Here is a 19,069-nt window from a genome sequence, read left to right on the forward strand (position 1 = left end):
TATATTGCTCATTTGCAAATTTTTATCATAAGTTGATGTCAGATTTTGTCATATGCTTTTCTGTATCAATTGATATAAACATGTATCTTTTTCTTTAGTCTGTTAATATGGTGGATTATATTGACTGATTTTTCAAATATTGAATAAGCCTTATGTTCCAGGATTAGCCCTATTCCCCTCTGACTGTAGTGTATAATTCTTTGTATATGTTGCCGAATTCTGTTTGATGATGCTTTGTTGATTGTTTTTATGTCTGTTTTCACTTGATCTATGGAATATTGGTTTGTAGAGTTTTTTTCCTCATGTTATCTTTGTCCACTTTTGGTATCAGGGTAATACAGGCTGCATAAAATGAGCTGGAAAATGTTCTTTCCTCTAGTTGCCAGAAGTGATTGTGTAGAGTTAGTATTATTTCTTCTTTAAATGTTTGATAGAATTTACCATTGAAACCATCTGGACCTGGATGTCATTTTGGATAGTTTTCAACTATGAATATAATTCTTTGGTAGTTGTAGGACTATTCAGGTTATCTGTTTTATTTTGGATGAGTTTTAGTGGTTTGCGGTTTTTGAGTAATTAGTCCATTTCATCTAAGTTGTTGAATTCATATGTGTAGAGTTGTTTATAGTATTCTCTTATTATCCTTTTAATTTCCTTGAGCTCACTAGTTAGGTTTCCTCTTTCATCTCTGATATTGATAATTTTTGCATTCCCTCTTATATACTTGGTCTATCTGGACAGAGGCTTATCAATTTTATTGATTTCTTTTAAAGAGAACCAACTTTTTGTTTCACTGATTTTTTTTTTTTAAAGATTTGTTTTAGGGGCGCCTGGGTGGCTCAGTCAGTTGAGTGTCCAACTTCAGGTCAGGTCATGATCTTGCAGTTTGTGAGTTTGAGCCCTGTGTTGGATTCTGTGTCTCCCTCTCTCTTTGCTCCTCTCCTACTCGCACTCTGTTTCTGTCTCTTTCTCAAAAATAAATAAAACATTAACAAAAAAATGTTTAAGGTTTGTTTTCCTCTTTTCAGTTTCATTGATTTCTGCTCTATTATTTTTTTCCCTCTTGTTTTGGTTTGTTTTGCTTTTTTCCCCCTAGTTTCTGAAAGCTCAAGTTTAGATTATTAATATCAGATCTTTTTTCTTTTTTTGTTTTACATTTTTATTTTTAATTTTAAGTGGGCTCCATGTCCAATGTGGGGCTTGAACTCATGACCCTGAGATCAAGAGTCACATGCTATACCAACTGAGCTAGCCAAGCACCCCCAGATCTTTTTTCTAATATAAACACTTAATGCTATAAAGGTAACTCTAAGGCTTTATATATAGCCCACAGATTTTATGTTGTATTTTCAGTTTTTTTCAGCTAAAAATATTTTTTAATTTCCCTTAAGTCTTCTTTGACAGTTATTTAGAAGTGTTGCTTAGTTTCCAAGTGTTTGGAGATCTCCCTGTTATCTTTCTTTTCTCACTTTCAAATCTAATTCCATGGTGGGCAGAAGACATGTTTTGCAAATTTGCAATTATTTTAAATTTGTTAAGGTTTGTTTTACCACCCAGGGTATGGCCTATCTTGGGGAATGTTCTGTATGCATTTGACAAGAAATTATATTCTGCTGTTATTGGGTGTAGTGTTCTCTAAATGTCAGTTTTATTCGGTCAGTTGATGATGTTGTTCAATTCTTCTATAATTTTGTTGATTTTCTGTTTACCAATTCTGTCAGCTAGTGAGAAAAGTATGTGGAAAGCCTCTGCCAATTCAGCCACTTCTTTCAGTTCTGTCAGTTTTTGCATCATGTATTTTAAACTCTGTTGATAGGTAAATACACACTTAGAATCATTTTATGTTCTTGGTGAGTTGGATCTTTTGTCATTGTGTAATATTTCTCTCTATTCCTGGTAGTTTTCTTTGCTCTGAAGTCTAATTTGATCTTCATATACATAACCATTCCAGCTTTGTTGTTTTTTAATTTTTTTAACATTTAGTAATTTTTGGGAAACAGAGAAGGAGTGTGAGCAGGGGAGGGGCAGAGAAAGAGGGAGATACAAATCTGAAGCAGGCTCCAGGCTCTGAGCTGTCAGCACAGAGCCCAACTTGGGGCTCAAACCCACAGACTGTGAGATTATGATCTGAGCTGAAGTTGGATGCTTAACTGACAGAGCCACCCAGGCACCCCAGCTTTGTTTTTTTGTTTTTTTTGTTTTTTTGGGTTTTTTTTTTTGTTTTTTTTTCAACATTTATTTATTTTTGGGACAGAGAGAGACAGAGCATGAATGGGGGAGGGGCAGAGGGAGAGGGAGACACAGAATTGGAAGCAGGCTCCAGGCTCTGAGCTATCAGCCCAGAGCCCGACGCAGGGCTTGAACTCATGGACCGTGAGATCGTGACCTGGCTGAAGTCGGACGCTTAACCGACTGCACCACCCAGGCGCCCCAACCCCAGCTTTGTATTGAATAGTGTTTGCATGGTATATCTTTTTATATCTTTTTACTTTTAACTTACCTATATCATTTTATTCAAAGTGAATTTCTTGTAGAAGCATTTAATTGGGTCATGTTTTTTAATTCCATTCTGTTGATGTCATGTTTAGACCATTTATATTTAATATAATTATTGATACCTGTTGATTTATGTATGTCATATTAATATTTGTTTTGTTTTTCAATTTACATTACTCTGTTTTCTCTTCCTTCTTTTGGGTTACTTGAACTTTTTTTAAAAACCTATTGTAATGTATCTCTTATATCTTTGACTAGATCTCTTTTTATAGCTCTTTAATGGTTGCTCCAGAGATTACAATATACATACTTTTCACAGTCTGCAAGCTCTATACTATTGATATTTTATTAATTCAAATGAAATGTAGAAATCTTACCACCATGGAGTGACCTTTCCCTCCACCCTCATCTTGCATTTGTCTTGTATACTGCATCTACATACATTAAGATTCCATCGAACAGTGTTAGGAGAAGAATAGTCTATTATGTTTACTCAGACATTTAATATTTGTTACTCTCCCTTCTTCCCTGATGTTCCTTGTTTCCTTCTGGTATCATTTCCCTTCTGTCTGAATAAGTTTCTTTAACAATTATTTTAGTGTAGGTCAGCTATTAATGAATTCTCTTCCTTTTTGTATCAGTTATATATTGCTGAATAACAAATTCCCAAAAATTTAGTGGCTTAAACAATAAAAATTTATTATCCCACCACTTCTATGGGTCAGGACCCTGACATGGCTTAGTTTGGTCCTCTGTTTCAGAGTCTGTCTTGAGGCTGTAATCAAAGTATTAGTTACAGTTGAGGTTTTGTCTAAATGCTTGACTGGAGAAGAATCCATTTCCAAGCTTACCTGATTATTGGCAGCATTTATTTCTTTTTAGCCTGTTGGACTGAGAGTCTCAGCTCCTTCCTGGCTGTTGGCCAGACACTGTGCTGGATTACTTGCCATGTAGTCCTCCCCAACATGGCTGCTTACCTCAGCCATGTACAAACCAAGAGGCAGTAGAAGTTAGAGTCTTATATAACATAATCACAGAAGTGACACCTATCACTGTGCCATATTCTGTTGGCTAGAGGAAAGTCGTAGGTCCTACCCACCCTCAGGGAGGGGGTAGATTGCACAGGCATGAACAAGAGAGTATGTCTGTAACCTCCAGGTGCCAGTTTTCCTTCATCTGAGAATGTTTTTATTTCACTATCGTTTATGAAGGATATTTTCACTGGACATGGAATTCTAGGTTGGTCATTCTTTTTTTTTTTTTTTTCAACATTTAAAAAATAAATTTCCATTTCCTTCTGAGTATCCACGGTCTCTGATGAGAAATCCTCAGTTGTTTGAATTATTATTTTCCCTATGCATAATGCAAATTTTATCTCTGGTTGCTTTCAAGATTTTTTTTTCTTTGTCTTTAGTTGTCTGCCATTTAATATGATGCATCTGGTCATGCATTTCCCTTGGTTTATTCTGTTTGTGGTTCGCTCAGCTTCTTGATCTGTAGATTTATGTCTGACACCAAATTTGGGAAATTTTCATTCATTATTCCCTCCATGTTTTTCTGCTCTACACTCTTTCTCCTCTCATTCGTGGGCTCTGAATACATAAATGTTAGGTCTTTTGGTATAGAACCACAGGTCCCTTGGGTTTGTCCATTTTACAGAAAACAAAACAAAACAAACACAACTCTCTTTTTTTTCTATTGATCAGATTGGATCATCTCTATTGCTTTTCTATCTTTAGGTCCATCGATTTTCTTCTCTTATCTCCATTCTGCTATTGAGCCCCTACTGTGAGGTTTCATTTCAGTTATTTGTTTTTAGTTCCAAATTTTTCACTTGCTCCTTTTTAAAAAAAAAATATTATTTTTAAGTAGGTACCATGCCCAACATGGGGCCTGAACTCACAGCTCTGAGATCAAGAGTCATGTGTTCTACCAACTGAGCCAGCCAGGTGCCCTTCATTTGCTCCTTTCTAATAGCTCATGTGCTTTGTTGAGATCTTCTTTCTTGCCCTTATGTGTAGCACTTTTAAATAGTTGCTTTAAGGTCTTTGGCAAACAGTTCCAACATTTGTGTTATCCTAGCACAATTCCAAAAGGCATCTGGTGATTGCTTTTTCCCCTGCAAGTTGAGATTTTCCTAGTTATCCAGATGCTGAGTAATTTGGGATTATATCCTGGACATTTTGAATTATGTTATTGAATTGTGTTAAACTCTGGGTCTTGTTTGACTCCTATGGAGGATATTGGTGTTTTTGTTTAGGTAGGCAGTTGGGATTCAGGTCATAAGCTGTGACCAGCTTTCACTGTAAATTCCATTTTCAAAGTTTTTACCATGCTCCTCAAGTCTGCCCCACAGGTGCACTGTTCAGTGGCCTGTTCAGGAACTGGGCAGCGGCCCATCTTGTGTTTAGGTTCTCATAATCTTTAGGGTCAGATCTATACATGTGCAACTTGGGGTGAATCCAGGAATTCATAAACAACTATATGTGTTCCCTTTCCTCAATTCCTCCCTGTGTTGTCACCAGTGGTTTTCAGTTCCCCAGGGCTCTTCTTTTTGGCCCACTCATCAAAAAGCTGGAGCTTTATTTACACTGTCACCCACCCCTTCGCTACACCTTTCCTGCAGGGCCTTTCACATCATGGACCGAGGGTCAGTGGGAGAAAGGAAGAGAAAAAGCAGAGGGGTTACCCTGCCCTTATGGGGCCACATTTCCTCTGGTTACACCCAAAGTTTTCCTTTCCCTTAGAGTTGGACTCCTTCCCGCCCTCGCTGCTGCTCTCACTGCCACTACTAACTCAGGAACGTTTGTGGCCTAGAACATGAGAACAGAGATGAGAGAATAAGAAAAAGGGGTGGCTTTTTTCTGTTCTCTCTGAGTAAGAAATATAGGGCTCCTCCCAGAGCTTTGTCTGTTCCCACTGATGCCCACTTCTGTGTTTTGGGCTGCATGGAGACCTGGCTGAGGGATTCCAGAGACAGAACAATGTGAAGCTCACTATTGATTTGGTGGCACTTTAGTTTCTGGTCTTCTTCCCCACTCTGCCTGATATTACTTACTTTTCACATTCCTCAGATAGCTGTTTCATGCAGTCTATCCATGGTTTAGAGTTGTATCCAGCAGGAAGGATGGGGTGGAATGTACTTACTCTGTTTTACCTGGAGCCAGAACCCAGTATAGCAGGATATTTATAAAAAATACTTAGTAACATTTGTTGAGTGAACAAATGAATGAGGCATCAGAGAGTTGATCCTGACCTCTCCCCTGAGCACCAGACCTGGATTTCCATAGCCTACAGGCATTCTGGAAGGAAGTGTCTAAATAACTGAGTCAACATCTGTATACTTGGTGTCACCAACTACCCTTCTTGTCTGCATGTTCAGCATGTCCAAACTGAACCCACTCCTCTTCCCCCTAAGACCAACTTCTTTCAGTTTCTCCATTTGCCACCAGTTGCCCATCCGCCATATTTTAACTGCTACGTGTCCCTTCCGTGAGTTGCCCAGGCAAATAAGTTCTCTTTCTAGTAACATTACTCCTGTCGGTTTAACCTTGCCACCCTAGTTCATATGTCTGGACTAACGGGGCTGGCCCAACCACAGGACAAGCCAGAACCATGTTGGTGACAATATAGAGAAACAAAAGTCGGGGGAGCCAGCCCAGACAGTCTGTTTCTACAGGGAACAGAGGCTTAGAGCAGAGGAAGGAGCTCCTGTCAAGATTTCAGAGCCCAGAGCTCTATGGAAAACTCGCCTCACCTGGCTTGTTGAAGCCCAGGCACCTTAATGTATTAGCACAGTAGCTCCCAACAATGGGGCTTCTGGTGGGTTCCCGGGGCTGATCAGGCTTCAGTGAGCTAGCTTAACCCTGGGCCTTCAGGGCTGCTTCTGAGTGGGTGCTGGTAATAGCCACCCAACTATCCCACATTCTCCTCTCTGGGCCTGTTGACTGTCTCCCAAAAAAGCAGCCCTGAGCCCATCACCCCATGTTCAGAGGCCTGGGCTGACAGTTCTCAACTGCCTTCCAAGTTCCAAGCCCTCCACCATGTATTCCTCCTCCTCTCCCACTTGTACCCTCTGCTCCAGCTCAGCTGGACTATCTCCTTGGCCCCAAAGAGCCCCACACTACCTTGTCTCCACACCTTTGCTCATCCCACTTTCTGTGCCAGGAAGCACTCCCCCCAAGTCTTTACCTATCAAAGTTGTATTCTTCAAGATGCCTCTCAGCTGCAGCAGATTCTTTTATGCCCTCCCTGTCTTGGTCGTAGGCTGGTACCCTCCATGTGCTCCTTCATAATCCACCTTAGCCGGTAGCCACTAGTCATATGAGCTTATAAGTGCCTTGAAGACAGGTATGGTGTGACCCTCCTCTGTTTAGCCTCTGCAGTCCTTGCACATGGGTCCTGCCCAGTAATCTGTGGAGTCAGAGTGAATGGAATCAGACTAGGTGTCGTGCCATCTCTAGAAGGTCTCTCAGAGAGATGGGGAGTGGCGGTGGTGACCGTGACACGAAGGCACTCTTGGGATCCCTGCTGTAGAGACGAGGCTTGTTTTGTAAATGGAAGATTCCTTTGTCTGTGACATCGCCTGTTTGTTTTTCCCTTCGGTGTTAATACTCTGAAGGGTCAGAAAATAGGAAACAACCCCATTAAGCATGAGATTCTGAGGGCTCTGTCTGCGGCTGACAGCAAGAGTGGAACTGCAAGATAATGGAGGCTGATACTGGTTCCGGCCAATTCTTCTCCCTTTTGCAAAGCACCGAATGACAAGCAGATTTCTCAGCTCCAAGCAGGCAGTCGCATTCAGATGATGAATGTGTCCCTGGACAGAGGAGCTTGTTGAGTGATATTTACCAGGGTCTCTGTGAAGGGCCCTCGGCCCCCAAGGGAGCATTTCAAACCTTCAGCTGCTCGCCTGTTCAGCTGCTGCCCGTGGGCGGAGAGAGGAATTAAACCTCACTCCCTGCTCTCCAGCAGGGTGGAAGCCAGGGTGATTTGTTTAGGTGCTCAGATGGCTCCTGCTTTCTCTTGCTTCCCATATTCACCCCTGCCCCCACCTAGCCAAACGCCAGCTGGGAGTGACAGGCCTGGAGCCTTAGAGGGGAGAGGATGAGTGGGGAAGGCGACACCTAAGACCTGGGTTCACGCCTGGCTCTACCACTTGGGGCTCCTTGGCCAAGTTCCTTGGCTTCTCTGAACTCAGTCTCCTCAGAAGTAAGTTGGAGACAAGAAGAGCCATGTCACAGACAATAAAATGGAAAATACTTTGCATATTAAAAAGTGCTCTCTGGCTTATGCCATTCATTCATTCACCAGTTTCTTGTTGCATACTCATTGCATGCCAGGCCCTGTGCTGGCTTTGAAGTGCTGTCCAGATAGTGTGCACCCAGAAGGAAAGCGGGCTAATGGCTGTACCAGCTGTTGGCATGGTTCTGGGGTGAAGCCGAGTAGCTGGCCCGCAAAGCATACCTCTGTGCTGTCTTTGAAGACTGCTCCACTTTTGACACCTTTAGGGCTTCAGTCCTTGGGAACCTTTCCCAGGAACCAGGCCTTTGCACGACCTTCTGTAAGGAACATGGCTGAATCGGGGCTCTGGTGCCTAATTACCGGCTGTTAGTGTGGGTTCTCCAGAGAAATGGAACAAATAGGGCAACACACACACACACACACACACACACACACACACACACACTCAAGAAATTGGCTCACATGGTAAGGAAGGCCGAGAAGTCCCAAGATCTGCCATCAGCAAGCTAGGGACTCAGGAGAGCCAATGGAGTAAGTTCCAGTCTGAGTCCAGGTCTGAAGGCAGGAGAAGACTAATGGCCCAGCTTGAAGACAGTCAGGGAGAGATGGAATTCTCTCTTACTCAGCCTCTGTGTTCTGTTCAGGCCCTCAGTGGATTGGACGGGGCTCCCACACGGTGGCCAGGGCAGTTTGCTTTCCTCAGTCTTCAGATTCAGATGTCAACCTCATCCAGAAACACCCCCACAGATACACCCAGAGTCATCCCGGAGGGACCCAGTCAAGTTGGCCCATCACACCAGGCTTAACATTCACACAGAGCATTCAGGCTCTTCAGGCAGCTTCTCACACTGTGTGGCTCCATAACGACCCAGTGAGGGGCTCATTGCCCTTCCTGTCATGACATTCTGATGTCACAGGTTCACCAGCCTGTTTTAAGCAGGTCAAGTTCACCTTAAACCCACGTGTTGATGTGCAAAGCCTGTTCCCTCTGGATGCTGGGATGCCCATCCCTCTCTAGGCCCCACTTCTGCAGCATTGAGAGGTTTGTGCCTGGCGGCTGTCTTCTTCCTCCAGGGCCCTGATGCCCTCCTCTCTTCCACCCTGGTTCTTAGTCAGCAGGAGACCTCAAACAGAGTCATTGTCTGGGCAGCACAAAGTCTGAGTGTGACTCTTATGCTAAGGTGGGCAGGCAGGGCTGCTGTATCAGCCTCAAGACCCTATGAGGTGTGGCGACACCTGTGAGGTGTGAGGGGGACGGGCCCCAGATGGGCAGCGCTGCCTCAGATGCACTTGCCCCTTCGCCCACTTTCTGGGTCACGTTGGGCCACAAGTACTCAGCGTTTACAGTTCATAAGCCTTTTGTCATTTTAATCGTGCTGATGAATCGAGGCACTCCTGTGTATTTCTGTTTATTTAAAACCCATTGTAGATGTTCTATTGCAGTCTGTCACAGGGGAAATATGAATTTATTAATTTGAAAATCGTAGTCTCCTCATGGTGAGCTTGCCAAATGGGCCCCAATCAGCAACGCTTCTCAAGCCTCCATTTCAAACAGTGCCCGCTCTGCCTGGCATTATAGCCACTTGTACGTGTATCCGTCTCCTTGCGGGGAAATTGCCTTTTCAGGCCGCGTGTCCCGTAGGCCCGGCATGGTGCCTGGCGCACGTGAGGCTGTCAGTTACCGTTTCTGGAATGGGCTTGACTGGAACGTGGGTTGGGGAGTTTGCACACCGCCACACCCACCCGGGCTCTGCTCTAGCTGTTGAGCACTTTTGGGTGTCTGTTGGATGCCGGGAGCGCGACACTGGTTCAGGCACAGCATCTACTGTCGATAGAGCTCACAGCCAAGTTGGGGCGACAGCCAGCAACGACCAGCCACAGTGCATCTCGAGAAGCCCTAGATGGAGGAGGGAAGAGGGCCACAGGGACACCGAGGGGGCACCGGGCGATGCCGCCTCAGGGAGGCCCTGAGTACCAGGCCTGCGCGGGGCAGGGAAGTGGCACGGGCCCTCGAGCAGACTTCCACAGCTGAGCGCGTCTTTCTCCGATTGGCTGACCCCGCGATTTCCCTTGCAGGCCCTGTGCCAGCAGTGAGACAGAGAGCGAAGCCGGAGACCTCACGGACCAGCAGTTTGAAGAGATGAACAACAAGCTCAACTCGGTTACTGACCCCACTGGCTTTCTGCGGATGGTTCGCCGCAATAACCTCTTTAACAGGTGCGTGCGGGCTCTGTCCTCCAGCCCGGTTGCAGGATCACACTGACGCTCCTTCCGGCCGTTTGGGCTTCTGGCCCGTGTCATGAGTTTCCAATGAGTTTCCACAGCCCCGTGCTCGTCAGGGCCTCGGGGCCACAGCAGCACCTCTGGGTCGAGCGAGGAAACAGTGACAGGCTAGATGTGAGAATCTGCGTTTGTGTGGGATGGGAGGCCCCTCTTCACGTAGCAGAGAGCCACCCGGCCGCCCGAACAGCAGGCAGAAGCCACACAGAGCAGAGCCACCTACTTCTGGGCCACTTTTGTCAGTAACCTGTGGGCCAGACGCCGGAGATCGAGGGGAGCCACGGAGAGCAGGGATGCCAGCCTTCCTGGGGGAGAACTTGCCCAGACCCCAGCTCACCCATCCACCCTGAGACCCAGTCTCTCCAGTACTTGACCAAATAGGGCTTGAAACTGCCAACCCGCACACCCCCTTTTTTTCTTCATGGGTAATAACCGAGCTACATCCAGATAAACGGGGGCAGGCAGTTGGGCGGTGAGGGGCAACTGTCCCGTTTTCATTTGGTTGCCCAGCCACAGTCAGATAAACTTTTCCAGAAAGACATCCCAGACACTTGGGTCCCTGCCACAGCCTTGACTTTAAAGGGCAGCAGGTCGAGCCTGGAATGCAGGAGGGAAGTGACTGTACCCTGCCTGGCGGCCCTGCTCTGTGGGCTGTGGTGTGCCCTGTCCGCTCCTGCTGCAGGCCCTGGTTTCCTCCCGTTATTGTGCTGTTGGGGTGACAAATGTGTGTTTACTTTCCCAGGGGCTTGCTGAATGGGATGGAAGCCAAGGGCCAGGGATGTAGGAATTCGCAGCTTGGTTGAAGGAGACCACAACTTTAAGCTGGTTCATTGCCCCGTCCTTTTAGTTTTGTGTAGGGACATGGCCAGGTGGGAGGAGGCAGAGGACCGGGCCTGGGCTCATGTCCCCTTCTGCCAGGGTCTCCGCCTGGGAAACAGGTGACTCTTGACTGCCAGGTGTGGCCATCGTGGTTGGGGACCACCGCGTGAAGGGCTCGGGTTCTGCTTTTGCCGCTCGCCAGCTGTGTGAACACTGTCAGGCCGTTTCCTCATCACCGGAATGGGGACAGGCTTTCTACCTTGAAGGGTTCCCTTAACATGGGTACTAAAGGAGCTAACGTATAAATAACATACTGACAGACTTCCTAATGCATAGGAAGTGCCATACACCTGCTGGCTGTACTGTTTTGAGTAAAGTGGGAAGGACAGTGCTAAGCTTGAATTCCTAAGATAAGGTGGGGGGATAAACTTGGGAAGGGATGAGATTTGCATGCAGCAGGTGGGGGCCACCTAGGGGTGTGGCCTCACCTCCTCTTCCCCTTCCTCTTCCAATGGCACCGCATGTCTTTCACGTGAGAGAATGCCAAAGGCAGGCCATCAGGCATCCGTGGCCAGCCTGATCACAGGCCTGCCGGCGGTCGGGAGCCCCTCGTCCAGGGCTTTGGGCATATGTTAAGAAAGGGGTCAGACCAGGTATACCTGAGATCCTAGTTCATCATCCCTGGGTGTGAAGTGGTGTGAATTGTGGATCATGGAGCTGATCGTTTGGGAAAATGGTTTTTGTCCTTCAGATCTGTTCTAACATGGGTCCTATGAGCACAATCAATACTATGGATTAATTTGTGGGTTCATTTAAACAATGCAATCTCAGCCTCAGGCTGGGTGGGGAGCCTGGGCCTCACTGCCCACTGCTCTATGCTTAGTTCCCTCAGCAGCATCCACAGATACTTCCGATCCTCACCTTCTAGAGGTTTCTGAGGGCAGATTGCATGAGGGAGACAGCCTGTGTTTGTTCAGCTTCCACGCAGCAAGCCCATGAGGCCTAGGACAGTTTGCCATGCCAGGTCCCCTCTGCTGCCCCCCCCCCCCCCATGCACCCGGGAAGGAGGCTCTGGCTTTCATCCAAGGGGAGCAGAGCTAAGGGAGGGACCACAGAGGCCAAGGTGTCCTTGTCAGCTGGAGCAGCGCAGGCCCTTGCGTGCATCCAGTCCAGCCTTGCATTTCACAGCTGAGGGGCACACGTGGGCCAGGGGCTGGAGACCTGCGCAGGATCAGTGCCAAAGCGGGATTTCAGGTCACTCCTCCCAGCTGCTCTGCCAGCCTGCACCCCCCCACACATTCCTTGCACCTTGACGGCTGCCGTGTGCCCTGCCCTGGGGTCCCAGGCCTTCCTCTCTGCCCCTTCCATGTCCAGCAGTGTCATTGAGGAGGTGAGCTGGTTTGTCTCTGAACAGAAACGGCTAAGAAGTGGCTTTTCTGCAGACGCCTGATCCTGACTAAGGGCTTGCAGAGTGCTCCCTTCCCCACTCTCCCCGCCCCCCCCAGGAGCCCGCAGAGGTGAAGTGGAGGCAGCCATGTGTGTGGGGCCTTGTGCACTGGGGCAGCACCAGCTCCCCTCCCTGGGGCTCTCTGGCTCGGTGATTCGTGGGCTCTTTGGCCTTTTTGTTCCGGGATGGTTTGCTGGCCTGGTTTGGCAACGAGGCTGCCACGGCTGGTGCAAGTCACGTGAGACCTGGCATCAGAGTCTTCTCTCTTGCCTCCCCAGGACTGGCTCTTTGTTCTGTCTTTGAGTTTGAGGCCTCCATACCCACTGTTTTTCTTGTTGCCTGTGCACTTTGGTAGAAAACACTGCTTGAGCGCAGGGCAGGGACCACTAATGAGAAAAAAGGAGGACTCGTCTCTTGTTTAGCACCCTGACCCTGGTGCAGGCCCACACGACGGAGCTGCAGGCCTCAGAGAGGCTGCCCCTTATCCTGCAGAGTGTTCTGGAACTTATGCTGAAGACTGGAAGGCCAGTGCCCGTGTGCGTGTGGCATGTGTGTATGAGGAGTGTGTGTGCATGCACGTGTATACACGTGTGTGTGCACATACACGCACACACATATGTGGGGCCGAACCTGGGAGCAGTCGGATCACAATTGCTACAGGAAAGCAGAGGAAGAATTGGACAGCTTTCGACTGCATAATGGATTCAAGGTCCAAGGGCAGTGCCTTGGCATTGAAGGTGCACCCATCCAGGATCAATGAGGACAGGTCTCCCAGAGAGGAATGTCCTCCTTTCTGTTGCTACCATTGGTATAGTGTGCACCATATGTCTTTACTTTTCCACATGTATGGCTGTGTGTGACACGGTGTGCCAAGGGGCTTCCCCATTGTCCAGAGATGAGTGGCTAGAGCCTAAACAGTGGACAAAGAAGTGTTAAGTGTCCTCATTCTAGAGATAGGTGCCACAAGGCGCCAGGGCCCTCCCTCAGGTCTCTGCAACCTCTAGCCAGCACCCTAGCCACACACCCACTGCCTCTAAAAGAAGACAGGTAGGGGAATTGGCAAGTGAGGGTCCTGGGCCTGGTCAGAGTGCCCCAAGAGAGTCCCTCACAAAGGCTGGGTTCCTGTAAAGAAGAGGAGAGGTGTCACCATCCCATAGAAACCAGCCCCCTGTGACTGTCGGGGCAGGAAGAGGAGAGCCTAAAGGAAGGCCCCGGCAAGAGTGGGCAGGCCATGGTGTGGTCTGCACGGCCATATCTAGTGTGGCTCTGGCACAGGCCTTTTCCAATAGGTATATCATGTGGACTCAGCCACTGAGGGGCTGCCTGTTGGGCAGAGGACCTCAGCAATGAGTCACGGGCTGTGTAGCCTGGGGCAGTACTGGGGGACTGCCCCCCCCCCCCAGATCTGACTGCCCCATGTTGGGGACAGGGAGTCACCTGGAGGGGCATCAACAGCACTTGATTCCTCTGCCACCCCCGCCCTCAACCCCAGAGAGTCAGGCCTTGGCAGTGGGGAGGGAGGAGGGCTCCAGAGTCTGCCCTGCCCTTCAACTTCATGAGCAAAAGCCTGGTCTGCGGGGGAGGTGAGATGGGATGAGATGTGCACTGGACAAGGGGCTGGGGACCACTTCTGCCCCAGATTCCTAGAGGCCTGGGGAAGAGCAGGAACCGGAGAGGAATAAAGCTGACTCTGCAAGGTCAGCCCAGTCAGTACACCGGAGAGTGCACAAACCCATGTTTCTCTGCATCTGTGTCATGCATGGGTCTGCATGGACATGTGCTTACAGTTCTTTATAAGCATCCATATCACACCTGCCTCTGGCACCTCCCCGAAGCAGGCCGCAGCAATGCCACAAAGGTCTGCAGCAGACTGGGAGGCCCCGTACAGACGGTGTTCTGGTTATGCCTGTGTTCCGTACGCCTGGGCATTTTTCTGTGGTGCAGCAGAGTGAGGGGTGGGGGAGGGGACTTAGGGCTCTGGGGCTAGGCAGACCTGGATTTGGGAACTTTTATTAGTGGGTGACCTTGAGCCTTTTATTTTTCCATCTGGAAAATGGCGATGACAGTGGGAGTTGTCAGGAGGGTGCCATCAGTGTGGTGATAGAAAGACAGATCTGCTGTGTAGTAAGCAGTTTCTTTCTCTCCCCACCTGGGTCTGAGGTTCCTATGGCACCAAAGGCCCATTTTGTGTGTGTGTGCATGGCGGTTGGGGTGGGGGGTGGTGAACTGACTCTCCACCCCAGAACCTGACTGGATAGCTTGATGCTTCCTTCCCTTACAGCCTCTCTCTGTCCCCCAAATACCAGAAAGACTGAATAAACGATGCAGACCCAATGAAATGTCTATTATAGCCACAGCCCTGACCTTGAGCCTCGAGGTTCCAAACTCGCAGCTTCTGGCTGGTGTCCCGCCAGCCCTGCCCTCTGCTCTTTGGTGGTGGCCCCGTGACTCTGGGCCAGGACTATATTCTGCTCTCTTGCTGGCACCAACAAGGGGGCTGAGCATTCTCCCCAACTCTGAGCTGGGCCGGCCCCTCTGTGTCTCCCCCTGCCCAGAGGCCTTCCTGCCAACAGCTGTTGCAGAGGTGGGTCTCGTCACCGGGCCTCAAGCAGGAGCCCCTGTCCTGGCGTCCAACTGAATGGTAGGCACAGCTAGCCAGCCCTCCTCGAGGCTCCTGCCTGTCCAGTTCCACTGCCGCGAGGCATCTGCCAGGTTAACACATGGGCCCCCCACGCCCCAGTCTGTGCTTCTCCGCAGGCGGCACAGATACAACTGAGGTGCCACTGTGACATCTGGAATGCTCTACCAGAAGTCACTGTACAGTGATGCCTACCAGGTAGTGACAAGTTTATTCAAAATGCAAAAGGATTCCCCGCAGGTTGCCCCTAACCATCAGGCTTACCAATATATAAGGCACAATTTAATTTATAAATAATGTTTTGTCACTCGTTTATTCACTTTCTTGTTCCAGGACTTACTTAAGACAGTTTTACCAAAATATACAAATGCCACCAGATCATAGAGAAATAAATGGAGGAGAACAGCACGAGAGAGGGAAAATAAAGGTAGAGGAAGGGGAATAAAAGTTATATATAGAACGTGTGCCAAAGCAGAGAGGTCAGCCCAGCCAGTGTTGGCCCGGCCCGACCCTGACCCAAACTTAGCGACTCACGGTCTGGTGTTAGCAGAGTCCTCAGGTGCTTCATACGGAAGTGCTGCTCCAACTTTGCCTGAAGCCCATGCCCCGTGCGGTGCTGAGGCTGAGCCTTCCTAGGGGCTCCTTCTACGTTCCCAGTAACCGCTAGGCCACCCCCCTGCCCGCACACCCCCTGGGGAACTCTCTTCCCAAATGCAAGTCACTGCCAAGACCTGCCGGGTCAACCCTGTAACATTTATGGTCTACATCCCTCTGTCTGTTCCCACTGCCATGACCCTTCCTGGGGGCTCCCTGTCCCTCTGAGATGGCCATTTAATGCAGTCCTAGGGGCATGCTTGCAAGGTTGCCGTCACTCAGCAGTTAGTGGCCCAAGTCTCCCACCCTGTCAGCGCAGAGCTGGGCTTGGCCCTCCCGCCGTCTGAGCCCCCATTGCCCATGCTACTGCCCTCACCACCCACCCAGCCTGCGGGCCGCTGGTCTTCGCTGTCCTGCTCTGGCTGGAGCTCATGTTCTGAATAATCACCTTCTCTCTTGGGGTCCCAGGGGACTGAAGTGGCATGGCCCGGCCTTGCCATCATTCCCACCTCCCACTCCATTCTCCAGTACCCTCTGTCCTAACCTAAAGGGACCCTGGCCCTGCCCCTTCTCACCTCAGGACCTTGACTTGGGCACGGGACATGGCCAGGGAAGGCTTTCCCCTGAGGTGCTGTCTCCAGCAGCCCTTTTCATAAATCCATCTTGGGTTGCCCTAACTAGAATACTTTTCTCCTTCTCTGAAATTCCCTGGCACTCTATCAAGAAAGGAGCCACCGCCTTTTGCCTTGTGTTTTAGTTATGAATATCCGTGTCCTGTCACGACCCAGGCCCCATGCTCCTCCAAGGCTGGATCATATCTGATTTCTCTCTTTATCCCCCGGGGCACCTCACCACCTGCCTTATGTTCAGTGGGTGCAGGTACTTGTTTATTTGTGGAAGGAAGGGAGGGAGGAAGGGAGGAAGGAGGGTGGGAGGGAGGAAGGAAGAATGGGTAGAAGAAGGAGAGAAGGAAGGGAGGGAGGAAGGAAGGAAGGCCAGCCAGGATTGAGACAGACATTAACTGCTAACAATAGTGATGATGATGATAGTGGTGAATGCCTATTGATTACTTCCTAACACTGTGCTTAGTGCTTTACATGTATTATCTTAGTCAATCCCTACAACAGCCATGAGGGGTACAATTGCAACCCCTTTTTACAGGTGAGGGCCCTGAGGCTCAGAAAAGCTAAATTAGTTGCCCAAGGTCCCGCAGCTAGTAAGTAACAGAGGCAGCATTAGGATCCATATCTGTCAGTCTCCAGAGACAATGCTCATGTCCCCAGATCACCACCCATCTAACACCCCTACCACATGATCACTGCCTTTGCTTGAAGTCCTCCAGTGACAGGGAGCTCACTACCTCTGGAGGTAGTACTTTCTGTCTTTGGACGATACTAATATGGCCCTGGAGGTTCTTTATGAGCTAGTAGGTGAGACTTCATAGGCTTGTTAGGTGCAGGGGAGGCAGACAGGTTTGACTCACAAACTGTGTATGAGGGCAAGGTCCTCTGGAGAAGAGTTTTCCTGTGTTGCGGGACACGCATCAGCTGGACAGGCCAGCACACACAGGATCATCTTTTCTTCTCTCCATCCCAGAGTACACGATAAAGATGTCCCCCACTGACTGCCTGGCTTGGGCCATCTGTCCCAAGTGCTGTCTGTAGTCGGCGGGTAAAGCCCGTGCAAGCCTGGCCTGGGCATAAAGTTTTCCCAAGGCGACCATCTGCAGGTTTGGCCATGGAGCCTCATGCACGTTATGGCAAAGGACAGATGGCCACAGCAAAGCACCCCAAGTGGGCAGAGGCCGTGTCTCCCATGGGAGGGTGGGCCCAAGCCCTCTTGGTAGAGCTTTGTGCCACAGCCATTCACCTAGGCCGTGAACCTGCCCACAAACCCAACATTCCAAGAGCAAGAGAAGAGAAGCCACGTGGAATCCCAGGCTGGTCCTTGAGCTAAAGAGGAGCCAGCATTGCTGGGAAGCCGGGGTCCCTGCCTAGGCCCACCCAGCCTCTTGGCTCTTCTCCTGAGGAGGGAGCCAGACCTGGTGAGCCAGCCACTTGGTAATTAAGGAGGTGAGTAGGCAGAAAGTGCCGACAGCTTATTGAATAAGTACTTAAAATGCATTTGACAGCTTTCATCTCCCAGAGGAGACAACCCTTCATGGGAGGATGTTCAGCAGGAGTCACTGAATGGTATCAGAGTCCTTTTTAAATTGAATTGAGGCATCTCTGGCTACTTGAATATAATGGATTTGCCAATTAATTTTTTCCACTAGTACCTTAAACCCCAGGTACTTATTCAAATCTCGGGTCGGCTCCCATCCCTCAGAAGACTCAGTTCAGCATTCAGAGTCCTGGAGGGGATTTTGAAGCATCCTGGGCAGGGCTGAGGGCAGGGAGGACGGAGCCACATGGCTCTGCTCACTGTCTGGTGGGGGCCTCTCCCAAGAGCAGTGCTCAGCTGTGAGGAATTCCCCACTGACCAAGGTGGAGGGGTCTCAAGGCCTGAGAGGAACAGAGGCAGGACTCCCCCGGGGCCCAGGACAGGCCGCCTGACTTACCCTGCGGCTGCGAGCACAGAGAGTGAGCTGCCCAAAGTGGCCGTTAGAAAGTGAAAATGTGCGATGAAGACATCCCAAGAGGGTAAGGAGCCCTTAACCGAGCCGAGGAGGAAATACAGCTGAGAAAATGCGGCCGCACTTGCAGCAGGCTCCCCACTACGGGGAGCAGCCTCCTCCTCCTCCCTGCTCCCTGCACAGCCCTGACCAGGAGGCCAGGTCCGCTCACAGAGGGTCCCTGGAAACTGGCACTCCATGCAGGGTCTGCCATGTGGGGGGAGAGGGCGCACTCCAGATGGAAGTTCGGGGCCTGAGATCAACACAGCTCTAGGCCTTGGGCTCCCCAGAGCACACAGGCCACCCCCCAGGCTGCAGGCTTCCTGTTGCCCGACCGCACTGAGGAGGGGCACCCACCCCAGAGGAAGCCCCCCATCAGTTACTTCCCTTCCTGCTCCTCCCCTCCTCTCCCTCCTGCTGGTCCTGAAGATGCCAGGGCTGGATGTGCCCTGTGGTGAGTGTTCCTGGTTCAGCTTACTCCACAGCCCTACATCCAGACAGACAGACAGGTGGGAAGGCCCCGAGTGTCTGGTGGGAAACATGGATGGGGCCCAGGAAGGAGGTGGGGAAGGAGAATGTGCTCCATGGTGACCTCAGCCCTCCTGCCTGCGGCCAGGCTGTAAGGCCACATATGCACACGCACACATTCTGGCCATCTCAGGCCTCGCTCGGTCTTCAGGGGATTGACGCTTCCTCCCTTCACTGATGCCCGTCCGCAGTCACCCTGGGTGACCAGTAAGCACGCGCTGCTTGAGAGACTGTGCAGTGGATTTTCCTGGCACTTGAGGGCCAGAGCCCCAGCAGTGCTGGTTTGCCCTGGTTTGCCCCTCTGCCTTTTCATGAAATGGCAGCTTTCCTAGCGGCTCCCCTGTGCTCTGCCAGGGCCTCTTGCCTCCCCCCAGAGGGAGTCCTGTTCACAGTCCCCCAGGGTCTGCCC

At 49.8% G+C, this 19,069-nt stretch overlaps 1 protein-coding gene across 5 annotated transcripts in view; it reads left to right on the top strand.

The window, feature by feature from the left end:
* TTC28 (tetratricopeptide repeat domain 28) overlaps positions 1-19,069 on the top strand; it is a 625,904-nt gene that overhangs the window by 569,559 nt on the left and 37,276 nt on the right. For all 5 annotated transcript variants that reach the window (XM_027050850.2, XM_027050848.2, XM_027050849.2 and 2 more), the window contains one exon: positions 9,817-9,957. In XM_027050850.2, coding sequence (XP_026906651.2) covers positions 9,817-9,957 — 141 coding nt within the window. The remainder of the gene's footprint in view (positions 1-9,816; positions 9,958-19,069) is intronic.

Source organism: Acinonyx jubatus, chromosome D3 (genome assembly GCF_027475565.1).
Source record: "Acinonyx jubatus isolate Ajub_Pintada_27869175 chromosome D3, VMU_Ajub_asm_v1.0, whole genome shotgun sequence".
Classification (NCBI taxonomy): Eukaryota; Metazoa; Chordata; class Mammalia; order Carnivora; family Felidae; genus Acinonyx; species Acinonyx jubatus.